Consider the following 16,758-nt stretch of genomic DNA (forward strand, 5'->3'; position numbering starts at 1 on the left):
ATACAAAGAGCGTAACAATATTAACCTTGAATATAGGGTAGTGACAGACACTGTGTTCTGTCCTCCAGCAATATGTCAGTCAAAGCACATGAGCCAGCAGGAGAATTGCAGTTCCATGCTGTGAGTATAAGTCAATAAACAGATACTATTTCCTGAGAGACAAAGGAAAGTAGGGAAGCAGTTGATTGTGACAAGTGTCCTTGAGGTCCATTTGTCCCAAGGGCTACTCCTGGAATCATGTAGCTTAACCGCTTTGCTCCTTAATCAGAAATGTGCTTAAAATCATAGTACAGTGTACTATATAATATAACAAAGGAAACAGATAATTAGGCTGTTTTTAATAAAGTGTTTGTTGTGTTGGAAGGCTAGTAGAAGAAAGTGATAACTAGAGGGATTTGTGATAAACCAGTAAAGTTAATATTCTTATGGATTAAATTTACAGGGATTTTAGTGAAAAAACTCAGAAGGATTATTTCCATTTATGTATCACTGTCAGAATAAACTGCATCTTTAAGAGAAAACCCATAAACAAAATGTTTCTTTTCTGAAACACTGTAGTTGGTGACAATTTAACAGCTGGAAGCACTGAACAGACACAGAACAGTGTCTGTTCTTAAGCATGGAATGAAACAAGGAGGAGTGAGCGTTTTGGAAAAAGGAAGGGAAAAATGCTGCCAGACTTATTTATGGGAAACAAGGGGACATGTTATGAATGTAGCAAGAAAACTTTTCCCCTACTGCTCTTCTGTTTTTGAATAGTAGCAAGGAAGAAAGGTAAGTGCAGCTAGTCATCTGGAGCCTCCAGGAATGAAGCCCAAATTGCCAGAGCATCAAAAGAACAGGTTGAGCAACAGGAACCTGAAGCCTTTCACTAAGTCTCCTTTAACAGGACACAAGACTTGTTCAGCAGTTTACACTTGCTTACCCTCTCAAACTGACATTTAGATACTACCTCTTGTCTTTCCTTACATGAGGATTTAACCTGTGGAGTGTATAGATTGCTACGTAGGTACAATTGCATCATGAACATATGGACAAACTTCTTAAAAAAAAAAAAAGAGAGAGGATGATAAAGCAGAACATCGTCTATTTAATTTTTAAATGTTTTTCCAAATCCCTGATACAGGATTTAAAATAACTTAGTCTCCTTTGTACTCAAGGCCAACTAGTAACTTGTATCTACACTATCTTCTGTATTACCTCCAAATTTGCCTTAGCAGCCTAAATAAATAAATTAATATAATTAGAAGTCATTCTAGCAAAAACACTGAAAAGTAGTAACCATAAGTAAAAGAGAATTAGGCCCAATCTACAATTAAATGTTAAATGAAAAATTGTGTGGGTGAAAAAAGAGCCACTTGCCATGACGAAATAAAGGAAAGCTGTGTTTTGAGCAGTTCAAGTAGCAGGGAGGAAGAAGCAGTCAAGTAACCGTTCATGAATGCCGGCTGTGCCATGCAATACCCGTTCCTCTGTTTGTACAAAGGGTTTCAGTTTTCCTGATCATCTTCTCCTTCACAATTTTTTTTATTTAAAAGAATCTATAGACTGCTATCACCAGCAAAAAAGTTGAAGGCAAAATATTTGTTAAAATTTTACATATACTGTTATATTTTTAATACAAAGTAAAAGTTACCCACTAGAGGTGAATCTGACAAAAAAAAATTACTGTTTTCAGCATTTTAAAGTGGAACGATTTCAGAACTGTTTCTTTTTAGCAACCACTGGTAAATTATCACTCTGGGATTTCAACGCTATGATTTTGAAAGACAGATTTGTACTCTGCTGCTTGTGGGGGCATGGAAGGGGAGCAGGAAGGAGGAAGAAATCACCCAAAAGGAAACAAGCTATTGTTAAAGATTACTTGCCCCCTTCCCATGATTTTTCTATTAAAAAGGTTCACGTCAGATCCTGAAACATTCAACCCAACTGCAGTACCAAGGCCAGAAAACAGATTTAGAAAGGAAATGGCAACTCAGCTTAACTATACAATCATTACTGGACACCACTGTAATACCATTTACTTTTTCTTTGTTTTCATAGGAAACACACAAGAGCATGACCCATCCAGCCTCTAAGAAAATTCTGAATATTAAGGTTAGTCAGAAACGGCACGGAAAACACAAAAACCAAACAAGCTCATTGATAATTTCTTTATTTCCCCATAGCTAATTCTTCATACCTGGTACATACAGGTGTGAAATAAAGGAACATAATCATACTATTATGATTTCCATTTAGTAGAATTTAAACCCTCCACAAATACACAAATACTGTTTGATTATTTTTATGGTTTATCTATTTAATGTATAAATATTACAATATTTAATCCAATTTATCTCTTAATGATTAAAAGAGTTAAGAAAATGGACTGCAAATAGCAATTTAATGTAAAATAGTCCAGCTATTTAGCCTTTATGTAATGATCACTCTGACAATGTACAAAAACTGAGAATGTGGCAGCTGCAATTTATATGAATGTCTTAAGTCTTAAAGAGTTTGAACTACCATAATCAAGTTCTAGCCTCTACAAATGCTTTTATTATGGAGACACTTTTATAAAAAGTATCAGTGGATTATCACTTTAGCTGAAATGGGCAGTTGTTTCATCTGGTGTGTTCATTTCAACAGTACAAATCAAGCAGACTGTTTTACAACAGCAGCAAGGATTCACAAATTATTCTTGTGTTCTTATAAGCAAATGATAAAGCTAAGTAATAACACATTCTTGAATGATCAAAAGAAGAAATTTGCCTGATTAAAGTGATTGTACAATATAAAGTCACCTTTAAATCAAATGAAACGAGGAATTTTCTGGAATTTTTATAACATTTGAAATGATGACTTGCATTAACAGACGCAAAGACTAAAGCATAGCGAGACAGATAAATAGAGCTAGCTACCTTTGTCTACGACTGGGCAGATCACCACTCCTATTTGGCCATGGTGAGTTAAGTACTTCTAACCTCCACTGTAATTATTGCTATTCCTCTCCCTGCTTGTAGTCCCACCTCAAATAAAGCCGTAACTAGTACAAAAAGGACATATTTCTTTAAAAGTACAAGTTACAGTGATTAAATCAGCAAGTGCACTCGACTTTCTTTTTTTCTGGCTCCCTATAAAACAGAGGTCTGTTCAAGTACTGTTATTCAGACACCTCTCTGTACTGTCACTCCACCTGAATGATCATTTCTCCTTTCATTGTCTGTCCTTCCTATACCAGATACATTCTGCCAGAACTCTAATAATGACCCATAGTGAAGCTCCTGACTACAGCAAAGACAACTGGTTCCTGTAGATGTATTTTGACTGTCTTATCCTCTCTAATGACTCAATCCAAAACAAGGAGGGAAAGCAGAGAGACCAATATCTCAGAGATTTAGGAGAAAAAGAACTAGTAAGACACACACAGAACTAGTAATTCACACTAGAAATGTGAATTTATGGAAACAAATGGGACTTAAAGATATCATCTGAAGAAGATGTACATCTTTTTGATAAACCTTATATTGAAATACCATGCTGAAAGCATAAAAACTAATGCAGAGAAACTGGAAGTGTGGAAGGACTATGAAAATAAGGAAGGACCTGTACAAGTGCCAAAGTTGGTGGAAAAAGCAAATATTTCCATGAGTTACCAATTTAGTTATCAGAAAAAAAAAAATCACACAATAGTACTTAAAAGTCTTTATTTGCTTTGGGAAATGTACCTTATACAAGAGAGATCAAAGAACACAGTTGATTGATACAAGAGGATTTGTAAGTAGGGAACACTTTCACCTTCTCTTTATCTAGATATGTACGGTTGTTTATAGTTCCACAGGGGAAGCATCACGATTGGGTTCTAAACAATCTGCTTGTATCGTTAGAAAGAATATTTGTAATACAAAACTTTTCCTAGTAATTTTGGCATATATGATGCAGAGGACAAGACACTCGCATAAGGCACAACTTCACTTAGGATTAAATTCTGGGTCATAAAAAAGTTTTCCTGTTTTCCAGTAAAAGGTCAGCATAAAATATGACATTATTATTATTATGAACATACTAGAACATTTATCAGTATAAAAGCACTTACCATAGCCTGAGAAATCCAGCCAAGACAGGAAAGAAATTATAAAGAATATTAATAATTTGTCAGATTTGTTGCAACAAAAAACAGATATCAAATTATATCTATTTCAGTCAGTATCAAAAGAGTCTGGCACTCATTTCTAGCAGTATTATTTCTTTTTTTCTGAAACAGTTATATAAGTAAACATTAAAAAAGATAATTTACAATGTATCAGCTCTTACAAGGACTTGCGAATGAAGTTACTGATTTAAATGAGGTATTTTGGAATCAACTTATTATAAGCTCTGAGCTCACAGGAGACTGCTTAAAATGCACATAACTTCAAATGAAAATAACCTTTCAAAGATGAAGATGACCTACACTAAGTCTGAAATAAGTTTCTCTTAAGTTGGTAAGATTGTTTTAGGTTTACAGATACAGAACAGAATTGTAATATAATTTACTATTTTAAAGAAGTATATGGTTAAAGAACATATAGTTAAGAGCTATACTGTAAGTCTGTAATGGTTTCATTCCAGAATAAATTTCAGCTTTAGAACTCTGCAACTTCCACTTACTAAAAGTAGAATTCCTTCGAGTGGAGTTATCGTTCAATGACTGGACAGCAAAGTAGTAATCTTTATATAGTAAACATTGACATATTAGAATAATAAAATGAAAGTTTTATTCCACTATTCAAAATGTGAATTTTCTTTTTGGTTTCTCTTTGATAATTATTATGTTTATCATAGTGAATAGTTAAGATTCTAATGTCTTAACTCATTCTGAGCAATACCTGCCTGTAAACAGTTCCAACAATCAAAAATAATGCAAAGGGCTATTTAATATGTGTCAGTGTCGTAATGTGGCTGTAAATTATGCTCATGCACAATACAATTTACAGTGGAGTGCCTATTGTCAAAAAGATGGTTTCAGTAAACACAGGTTCTACAATGTCATAAATTGCAACTTTTCATTTATTTCAGAGGGAATTCTACTCCAAAATTGTTGCTGTGCTTTGTGACTATTCAGATAGTATGGCATACCACTGCAGAGTAACTGAACAGAGTAGCTGAGAATACATTGAGCAGAAACTCGGCAAAGATTGATCGCCCAGAGACAGCTATAGTAGTCATTTACTTTGGCTGACTCCCTGCATTCTTTTACAACAAGAAATTTGTTTGGGGGCTCACCATCACCAGAGACTAAATACGTATTTTATTGATGTATGAATTCTATACTTCAGAAAAAGACAAAAGTGAATGGCACTTAAAATTCTCCAGAGCAGAGGGATTCCACTTTATCTTGTTTATACTGGAAGCCGGAATAAATCTCAAAGGAGCTGCCATTCTCTTCACCTTTCTGAAATTTATTTGCCTAGATTATTACTGTCTACAATGACTGCTAAAATAACATAACTTCTACTGTACCAAAAGTATGCATAAATCTTTAAAACATTCATACTGATACATGGCTGCTTTTTAAAAGGAACTTTCTTCCTCTTTCAGTATCATAATAAATCAAGTCAATTAGTATCCCAAGCACTCAATAATAGCCGTTTTCATAGCCAATTCAACTAAAAAATGAGTAGTTTATTAGTGCATGAAATGCACATTACTTGATTCCACAAGTAATATCTAAACCTTTGATCAAATATTCAGACTTATCTAATACATTATAACAACTGCATCATTGACTTTTACTGGCCTCAATCCATTCTCTCAAGACAACTTTTTTCCCCTAGAACAATTGCTGACAAACTACCATTCACATGAACAATAATAGTTACAGGAAGGATCTAGAAAACTGACAAATGAATCAACAGTTTCATGGCATCAGAAGTTACTTACCACATCTCTAACAATGGGAAAAGATTTCTTTCTACGCAAGTCTGGCATGCTATCAATTCCATACAGCCCACGGCCAGCACTGTAGGATATGAAAAGGCAGAGAAGAAAATCAATCACTGGGGCTTACAAGTTTGCATCCTTAAGAACTGCTTATAATATCTGTACTTACAGTTAAAAGTAAAAATAGTAGTTGTTGGCTAAAGAAGGTAAGTGTTCTAATTCTTATGAAAAATTAATGAGAGTGTTGTTCATGTGGCTGACTTTTTCTCCTGGCATGCACCCAAAGCAAAGAGTAGCTGAAAGGTTGCTTAATACCTCCTGAAACATTTTACCATGGATTTAGAAGTTATAACAGTAGCTTTCCATCAAAAAGACTTGCATATCTGGTAGTTGAGGTGGAGCCCAACATTGTACAGTATATCTTTGCTGTCATAGATATTTTTGTATCAAATTTAACTAAATACATAATCACATATTCTCACGTGACTCCATGTGAATGTGGAAAATGGAACTTGTCACATTTTAAGATAACTAGGTGGTGATCATCATTATTTTCTCTTGCCTGGTTTAAGCTTTTCCGTTAAGCACACGTAAGCCCCATACTAGATCTCACACATAACTTGAAAGCAACTGCAAAGAACAACTAGGGGCCACCTCAAAGAATAAAAGAGTGACATACCAATAGGATTGAAAAGAATACACACTGATCTGGTAACAATACATCTCATTCTCTCTCAATCTTCAGACTAGGCAATTGAGGTATCATCCTCCTGAATTTTTTCCCCAGTGGATGCTGGAAGATTGCTGTATACCTTATCAGATCTAATTCAGAGATACTTTGAGATTCTCAGAGAAGCTGCAATACCTTACTTTTCAAGACACAACATTTTCCCTTCCACGCTCCTTCTGTTTGGCACTGTCTCAGATACCCTTTTCAGTTGTTCTTGTTTTTCCATCTCCATGTATAAAAAAGTACACATCACAGCAAACAGTTTATCATCTGAAAGCCCTCATCTTATCTATACACATTACAATTATTCAGTGAAAAGAGATTTAACTAAAATCAGTGACAGAATTTTCACTTCCTTCTGAAGGTTCAGTACTTTGTCCCAAATAATCCTTGGCTGCCTTGAGGTTTACCACCCCCTGCCACTAGCAGGGTTGACAAATCCCATATTTATTCAAGCCAAGACTCTGGGTGATGATTCCTGGAAGATATGGACACAGCAATAGACCAGATTCAGAATGCTTTCGGTCGGAGAGGACCTTTAGAGTTCATCTAGCCCAACCCCCCTGCAGTGAACAGGGATACCTTTACCTAGACAGAAGTAAATACTAGCAGGACTTATTTCCATGCTTTACTTTCAACAGATGCGGAGCAGCAAATTTATTTCCTTGGAGCATGCTTTATAGGGGACTTCAAAAGTTCAGCTAGAATGAAGCTTTAACTGAACTAAAATCAGAGGAGAGAAAAGGTAAAATGGCATAATGGCCTTTATACTGTTGGGGGTATTTGTTCACCTTCTGTTCAATAATTCCCTTACTTTCAAATTCTAATGAAACTTTATCTTTGGCAGTATCAGTACTAAGGGAAGGTCCTGCTTCTGACTGGCAGAGAAATGGGGGTGCTTTCTTGCCCGAAGTCCTGTCTCTAAGATATGTGAGACACAATGTAGTTACACCACAAAAGAATGGTGAAATGAATAGAACAAATCTCAGCTAACATACCTACTTAGTGGGCAGCTCTCCAAGTAGAATAGATTGCAAAAGGAATTTAAGAAGCTATCCTTAAGGTCAAAGAGTACTTTGACACAGCTGGGGACAAATCCTCAAGATGGAATAAAACAATCAGCTTACATAACCACAAACTGTAAACAAACATTGGGGGCAAAACCAGTAGGTACTGTGGCATGGATAACACGAAATCTGTGCTTTGGATGCAAAAGAACTATTAGCATCAAGGGAATTGTTAAAGTTAATACTACAAATAATGAGTCAGAAAATACTGACGCTCACTCCAGTCAAGCAGACTGTGTTACTGTGATGAAGCACTCATCACTGCTGCCCAATGTTAAAGCTCAAAAGTATTAGCTGTTATACATTTGGAGCTGCTGATACACAGATAAATCCCACAGAGGGAACAAAGCCTATTTCTTATCTCTTTTAGTAAACAAAGAGACTCTGAACATTGTTTCTCATACGGATTTTAAAAGATTAAATATAATGTTCAGAATCAGCTACACATTCATTTAATCTTGCAGTTCAACATACCTGCAAAGACTTTGATAAACAACATTCAAACCCAAAATTAATGAATTTAACTTTAAAAAAACCCTGTGGAGTCAAGAATATTTCTCCACAAATTCAAACAGGACTGGGCTTAAATTGTAAAGGCCCCACGCCCAGCTTTCCGAACACCATCAATCATTTAGACTTCAAAGATCCTTCCTCGGTCTTACTAACTTAGTATTCTTTTTCATATGGTGCCAAAGTTAGATGATGAAAATGCAATGGTTTATGCTTTTTTCCTCCAAAGAAATTGCAACTATTAAAGTTTTTCCATAAATTGTATCCCTTTTCCCATTAGTCTGAAAAAAACCCCTAAACAACACTTTTCACTATCATATCACGTAGCTGTAGGCATAAAGCCAGCAGGCAAGTAAACTTTATTTCCTAGTAGGAGAACTTCTGAGCTCCTCAAGCACCAATGTTCTTCGGGGAAATTCTGTTTTATAAGTAATTTTCACCCTTTCTCTTGCAAAGAAAATAACAGATATATTTTACACTCCTAACATGGCACAGAAATGAAGTGATGCTTTCATCCTTTAGTTGTATATTGTTATTAAAAAAAGGCAGACTTTTGGTGTTGAATTAAATTGCTTGACTCTGAGAGATGTCAAACCTCCTCAAATCCTTTTCTTCAAAATGTTACTCAGTCTCTTGGCACTGTGCAGGATTGAGTCGCAGATCACACTCAGGATAAAGTGAAGAATAAGGGTATAAATTGATTCAAAATATTGATTTCGTAAGAAACCTCAGCAAAAAAATTCAAGATCTTTTGAAGCTGAGTAAGGTGAAAATGCCTTTGGGAGTTCTTCCTGTGTGGTGTCTTCAGGTTATGAGGGTCTGTATAGTTAACAGACAAGCTCTTGCAGGAAGTTTCTGAAGTTGCATGTCATTAATTGGCATGTAGATAATAATTTCATATTATAGGGGCTTAATTAAAGTTGTTTAAGGGATGTGAGTTGCTATTAAGTACTAGTTACCAAATCAAAAGCTTAAAATAAACATGACCTTTATATACTCCCCAGAATGCATGTCACATTTAGCTAAAGAACAAGGCCCAAGTTCTGCCTTATTGTATGATCACCTATTGGTTCACAGACAAGTTCTTATTCTGCAATAGCTGAAAGTAATTTTGGAGATTTAAGAAAAGAATTTGCAGTTTCATTTTGAACCATATTGACCTAACCTAATGAAAGATATAAAGGCAGTATACGGAAAAAAGGCACTCCTTGCTCTAGGTTCAAAAAAACCACCTGATGTACAAAAGGGGATTATTTCCAAGATATTGCAAATCTAAGCTTAACCTGCAGTGTCTAGAAGACGGAACCAATAAATTCCTCAATACTGACAAATATGCAACAAGAGGATTAGGTATTCTTCTTGTTGAAAATCCATTAACCAGAAAAGAATTCAGAACATTCTTTTATAATGGTCCTGCTCCACATTGCTTATATCATTGCTAATACTTCTGTATAGGAACTTAATTTCAACGTTAGTCACAGTCATTAAAAAATGTAAGTAGTTAATTAACAAAGGAGCTAAGTTTGAAATGTTTTTTTTAAATCATCTTTCAGTGATAGAAGGTCATGGTATTGTTTACCAGGGCAGTAAGGACTGGAGGACTACAAGTTACATTCATATCAACAGCCTTGTAGTGGATTAATAATTTCTGAGGTATTCACTGCATTGGATAAATGATATGTTAACAGCCGCAACTGACCAAGTAACTATTTCCTGTACAGCATAGAGGCCTGTCAGTCCAAAGGATATTTGTAGCCAAAAAGAAAAATAATGTATAAAAGATATAAAATCCTCACATAAGAATCATTAATTATTCTAATTACTGCAAAGAATTTAAAAAGAATGGTACAAATACCCCTACACTTTCTGGAACCGCCCAGCTTTGGCAAAATGACATTTCTTACCTTTTGCCCATTAGGACATTTTTCTCTATATGCAAATGAGAGCTCAGTGCATGGACGATACGCTATGCCTGAAATACTGTAAATCACTGTAGCATGAACAAGACGGCTAAGACAGCAACAAGTTTTTCCTTACAGTTGATCAATTCTGCTTCTCAGTCTTGAGCAGGGCTTGTATGGACCTACTTTCCTTGACTCTCTTTAGATATATTACAGCATAGAGTACAGTGGTGTGTCAGGTTCACACACAAATACTTCATCAGACAAGCTGTCACCCTACACAATCAATTGGCTTCAATTCATCTCTGGCAGTGACTAGACAACAAAATACCTAATTATTCTGGAGTTTTATCAAGTCAGGACTCACCTACCAGGGAACTGATTTTTTTGTGTATTTGTAGCTAAACTGGGACCTGGTAAATTTGTTAGTTCAAAATGTTGTCCAAAAAACAACAGGATATGGAGGAGAGAAAAACATAAACACATTTTCAGTGCAAGGATAATGTAGTTCTGGCGCAGTTTTCCAGAAAGAATTGGATCTGCCTTATTCTGACTTCTGGTGTCACATGACATTTTAATATAATTTGGACTGCACCTCTCTATACTTGAGTTATAAAGAAAAGATCTTCGCAGAGATTCCCATATATTTGAGTTGTCAATAAGATGCTGAAGAAATGTAAAATAAGACACATGAATATTTTTAAAACATTACAATGAATCATTCCCACTTAGTTACAGCAGCAACAAACCCTATTTAGTCTGATCCTGCTAGCATTCATCAGGCCCACACTGGACTTGTTCAACTTGTCCACAAGGACTTGTTGAACTATGTTTTCCTTTCAGCCCATATAAGCAGACAGTTCCTCTACTAAACCATTCAAGATCCTATTCGGAAATTATGATTCTTAGTGTGGTACTCTTTGCTGTATATTTGGTATATTTAACTGTCCAAAAACTTCCAACTTTTTCCTCCCAAATTCAATCCTCAGTTTTCGAGGACTGAATTACAAATTGAGAGTTCTGGCACCGTAGATACTCACAAGCAATTCTTAGAAAATTAATTTTAAGTTGTAGCAACATTAAAAATATTTAAAAACTGTAGTTTTATGAAAGGTATCAATCTTTTTTCACAATACTTGTATTTGAACAAAATAAATAATTGCAAAAACATTTGTGTTTTGTCATTAGAAATGAAACACCTCACTGTTTAATATAAAAAGGTTTTTACTTTTTCTTCTTTTTTCATTCCTAGGCATAAAAAATTTTGAAATAATTACAGCTACTCTTTAAGGTCTGTGTGAGTTCATTTCCAGATGAAAATAATGACGAAAATGAAACAGTGAGGTTTCACTGTTCTGCTTTTTAAATCACTCAGTATTGAACATACATATTAGGTTACCGGGATACTTCATTTTCTTGAGGTTCTTAGGATTATATAATATTTCAGATTATATGAGACTCTTTCATAGCATAATTAAGTTTATGTAGTTAAATGCGATAAATAAAAAAACCTAGGCAGATTGAATACCTTATAAGGTTGGTCTGATCTCATGAAAACTGAGATGAATTTTTTGAAGATTGAACTAGAGGGTGAAAGGAAGAAATGTATCATTGTTGCATATTATAATAACAAAATATAGCCAGTGGCTTTTGTAGAAACATAAAAATGGAACCATGCAAGTTAATGAAAATCATTATGAGAGTGTCAGACAGTCTGCAGACCCACAAATCCACACTTTGGTAGCAATATATAATTTTTGCTGCAGTAGAAAACTGAAATTTGAGATCTAAAATTGTATATGAATATTGGGAGAAAATACCAGCATTATAGAAGTAATTATAGGACTGGTTTTGCAGCTTTTCCTGGTCTTCAGCATATAAAAGTGCCACCAGAGAAATACCTAGCACTTTCTTTGAAAATGAAAGTTACATTAAAAGAGTCTTAATATGAGCTAAAAATACCATATTAAGAAACGAAAAAAAATGAGCCTATCGCTCCATAGGAGAAAACCTGTTATGCTGGACAATTCAAGCAGCTGTCAGAGAATTTTGGGGTAGACTAGTCTATACTAAAGGACTAGATCCACTCAAATATTGACAGACTGTGTGCTCAAAGGAGTGTGCATATTAATATCATGAAAATTTTGAAATTATGTTTGTTAATCATATTTCTATAATAAAGATATTGATTAATTACATGTTAGGATATACTGAGAGATGCTCAGATTCTGGCCAAGGCAGCAAAACGGACTTTGCGGTTACAGCTTTGAGCCTTCCCCTGCCACCTTCTGACCACAAATCTGTTGAATGCTTCACCCCAGGTGAAAACCAAAGCAGGACAACAGATATTCTAAACAGTTCTAACAGGCCTGTGGGGCCATCTCAGCTTTTGGAAAAAATAAAGTAACTTGCAAAGAAGTTCTGACCTCATTTCTTTTCCTGTCACTTTACAGGGAGCTGATGCTAGCCAACTACAATGACTTTATGCTAGCCTTGGATCATGTGGCCTCAAAGTGGCACCATTTCAACTTGTAAACTTTATTCTTTTATTTTTTCAATATTTTGGAAAAAAAAAACAACAACAAACTACCCCACCCCCAACCCACTACAATTATTTCCTAAGGCCCAAACTAAAAAAAAAGTTATTAAAAAACAAGCATCAGCAAACCAGCATTAAAACTACGTTTGCTGATATTCTTGACCTTTACACCAGAGCAAATCAATAGTAACGTTAATGAAGACAGAGTATTCACATTGCTGCAAAAATTGTCTAGAAGGAAAATTTGGTCTCAATATTTACAGGGAAGACAAAAATCTGAACATCCTTCTCAAAATTAATACTCCCTTGGCAAAATTGTTGCAATACCATAAAACCAAATATTCATTTTGAATTCCCTCTACTATCCTTGAAGTCTATGTAAATGGTTTTCTTAATATCAACATGACCATAATGAAAAGAGAGCAACAAGGGAAAGAAAAACTACCAATTTGCATAAAGCTTGTAAGAATTTATAAGGTGGAGATAGGAAGCTCTACAAGACAAATTCACTTGCAAAAACAGGATGGAGACCTTCCTAGAACGAGATGAAGTAAAAACATGTTACACTTAGTTTACCTTTGACAACATACATCTCTGTGGTTGTCATTATCATAAGAACACAGTGTCTAATCAAAATAAGAATATAAACCTCCTGAAGCAGAAAGAGATAACAAAGTAAAAGCAAAATTGAAACATCAGTGACACCCTAATGGAGATGGTGCGACTGTGTCTTGCAAAAAAAAAAAAAATCCAGATATTTATGTAGCTGTGAACTTTCAGAATGCTGTATCATCATAGAATCACACCAAACAACTTTACTACATTTCCACGTCTGATTAATAATTTCTGCAGATGTGATATCATATGGATTTAGAAATACATCCACAGGAATATATAAATGACTGTTCCCAGCCTATATGTGTTTGAGTCTGGATAGCATCCAAAATAAAACTTCTTCAATGACAGTCAAGACAATGTATTTCTGCACCACACACTGGATCAGAAAGTCTTTCTTAAGACAGCTAAACATAAAACAAGGAGAGTTCAGTCAATATGAAAAGTGCAGAAAAGACTTTGAATCTGGGAGGTTGCGAGTTCCTTATGGGTGTGGATGACAACACTTCATCTGAAAGTTAAGAAGAAGGATGAAATGAAAGAAGTAGAGAAAACCGCAAAAGAGACCGCAAATGTGAAATGAGAAAGAACAAAAACTTGAAAATGAAGAGGACAACTTTAATGGGACTTGGCAGCAGCTAGTAAGCAGGTGAGAAGAGTCTCGAACCTCTCGGAGCAAATCTAGACACATCATTCTTGACTTATAAAATTTCAAACAGGAATTCTTGAAAAGCAAAGCAAGAAGTAAGCAGTTCTAACTTCAAGTTATTGCTGAAGTTTGACAGATATACAAGGAGAGATAAGGGTCTAGTTCAAATCCATTTGTGTAATTTGGATGATTTTTCTAGAAGTACAATCTTCAGGATTTTAATCTAATTCTTCTAATGCATGAAGTCCATATTGACACAGAAAATTCCCAAACTGCCTGTTGGCCATATTAAAATCCTCAAAGGCATCCTTCTGTTTCTGTTTGTAGACTTCCTTCTAGGTACAACAGAAAAAAGCAGTAATCCCTTTCATATCTTAGTTGAGTGGGTAAAGCACTTACCGAGAGTATAGAACAGGGTACTTTAACCCTTAAGAACATTACCACTTGTCAAGGAATATTCTACCTTATTCTACAAATTTAGGAGATAATCTGTTTCTCCCATACCTTTTTCTGAGGCACCTGCACCATTCTGTAAGAAAGTGAAATGGATTCATAGGGTGTTTATGTTTTTCCTTTGTATTTTCACATAAACAGTGGAGGGTTTTGATATTAGACTTTTCTTTTCAAGAACATAAAGATCAAGGTAGACCCAAGTTGCAACTTCCAGACATATCTACAAATCTCAGTAAAAGCATGATAGAAATAAAATAACATTTCTGAGGTTGTGAAAGTAATTGTACAGAGACTCACAGATAAACTCAGGAATACGGATTCTCAGGGCTCTTTGTTACTTAGGAGCAGTTCCATCATCAGGGAATAAAATGCGTATAACGCATTCTTATGCCACAAAGAGCTACTTCTGACAAGCAATGTCTGTAAAATCACTTCGATCTATTATTCTGCTCTGTAACACAAAATATGACTAAAATCAAGGTTCTTTCTGGACTCTTTATTACTGATCACTAAGGAGTAGCATATAGCAAGGAAAAAAAATCCAAATTCAAGAATGACTAATAGTCTTTTTCTGGGAGAAAAAAAATGTATGTCTGAATTAAGAATGTTACCAAGGAAAGAAAAGGATGATACGGCTTTTGAAGGAACAACAAGAATGACAGAATCAAGACATCCGAGTATTTGATATAAAGATATTTTATTATTACATTAGTGGTGCAATTTATGCTCAGTCAGTAATTTGCAATAACTCACACTGTTTAAACAGCTTAGTTTTCTATTCAATACTTCCCCCTGCAATCTTCTCATTATGATTTCAAGTTCAGCTTAGCAGAAATATCTAGATCTGCTTTCTTCTCTCTGTGTATCTGTACATCACGAATATTTTGCTTAAGAATTATATATGCTCAAGAAAAGCCCATTTGATTATTTTAAAAAAAGTATTACTAAAACTCCAATTATCATCTGCAAAATATTAATTATGTGAAATATTTTGGTTTTAAATAAGTTTCACCATCTCTTGTGACAATACTAGGGCAGTACTGTAGCTACTATCAAGAAGTTTAAGTGTTCTACCAACTGATTCTGCAACTTGTCTGCAACTTTTTTAATTGCTGAAGTATGGCAATGTAAGAGAGTTCTTATGCGTATATTCTTATTCACTGGAATATTTTTAAGAGACTAAAGAAACTAACCAGACTTGCGGGAAGAACTGCAATTTTGAAACTGAAGCTTATAAAGGAAGCTGTCTCCTCTCTTTTGTGCAATGACTCAATGACCAGATGAACTCATATAAGACAGTAATACTTCCTGCCTCTTCTTTGCGCAGCATTTAGTCAGTGCTTAGTAAAGATCATAGAAAAAATTTGAGACTCTAAGGACTACTAATGCCTTTACTGGTTTCAGTTCCTACTATAGAAAAGATGATTGCTTGCTTCATAGCTGTACTTGTTACATTGTATTTTAAACTTCATTGTACTGGGAGTTTATACTAATTCCACTGAAGCATCTTGTTGGTCTTTAGTTGCTGTAACCGGGACAAAATGCCAATGTAAACAAAGTGGTTTACCTACTTCATGTATCTAAGGCAGCTCTATTGCATACTGAAGAAAAGTAGGTGACTTCTACCTCAAACACATATTCCATCAGGGCAAGCACTTCACTGAATCATTCCAGAATGTTTTTCCTTTATCATCATCAAATGTACGTACATTTTTGTTTATTATCTTGAGTCATTTTAATGAAGAATGTCTAGAAATCACAGTTTACCAGGTGGAAAGCGAGATGTGATTTCCTTACTCATATCTTGTCCGATGAAGTACAAAATGCTTCATCAGGAATGTAAAAACAGTCATGCAATCCACCCGCACACCGTGCTGAAAAAAAAAATTTTGCTGCTTGAAAAAAATAAATTCCAGCTGAATTAGACAAGAACTCTTACCTGGAATGAAAAAATAGGAGGAAAACACACACGAATATCATATATTACTGATTTCTGTAGAGGCATTACCGAAAAGAAAGAAACAAGCCCCAAACATGTTACTTCTAGTCCTTAACTATCTTAAAATATGAATAACACATATATTAAAATCTTTGCTGAAACAAGTGAGCTTCCAAGTAGATACATCAACTGGGGAAAACTTGAAGCTGCGCTAAGACTAGTTATTAGCTAACATTTCAATAGTAAAAAATGAGGAATAAATTAGTATCTGAGAGCACTCTCTCACTTCAGTAACACTGATAGAATACATATTCTGTAGAGAAATAAGACAACTGTGGAAGAACTGCTCGATATAGTCTGGTGTCTAGAGTGTTTCTAGTTAGCTATATTCCAAGAATCTCTTTATATAGTTTACACTTGGCATCCACAAGTTTACCAGTAATTCTAGGTT

At 34.9% G+C, this 16,758-nt stretch overlaps 1 protein-coding gene across 2 annotated transcripts in view; it reads right to left on the reverse strand.

Moving 5' to 3' along the window:
- Positions 1-16,758, reverse strand: part of UNC13C (unc-13 homolog C) — a 184,326-nt gene that overhangs the window by 141,646 nt on the left and 25,922 nt on the right. The window contains exons 4-5 of one of the 2 annotated variants that reach the window (XM_009940223.2): positions 5,905-5,983; positions 4,079-4,084 (exon numbers count right to left, since the gene is read on the reverse strand). In XM_009940223.2, the coding sequence (XP_009938525.2) occupies positions 4,079-4,084; positions 5,905-5,983 (85 nt within the window). The remainder of the gene's footprint in view (positions 1-4,078; positions 4,085-5,904; positions 5,984-16,758) is intronic. The other variant, XM_075431450.1, reaches the window with a different exon arrangement.

The sequence above is a fragment of the Opisthocomus hoazin genome, chromosome 10 (genome assembly GCF_030867145.1).
Source record: "Opisthocomus hoazin isolate bOpiHoa1 chromosome 10, bOpiHoa1.hap1, whole genome shotgun sequence".
Taxonomy (NCBI): Eukaryota; Metazoa; Chordata; class Aves; order Opisthocomiformes; family Opisthocomidae; genus Opisthocomus; species Opisthocomus hoazin.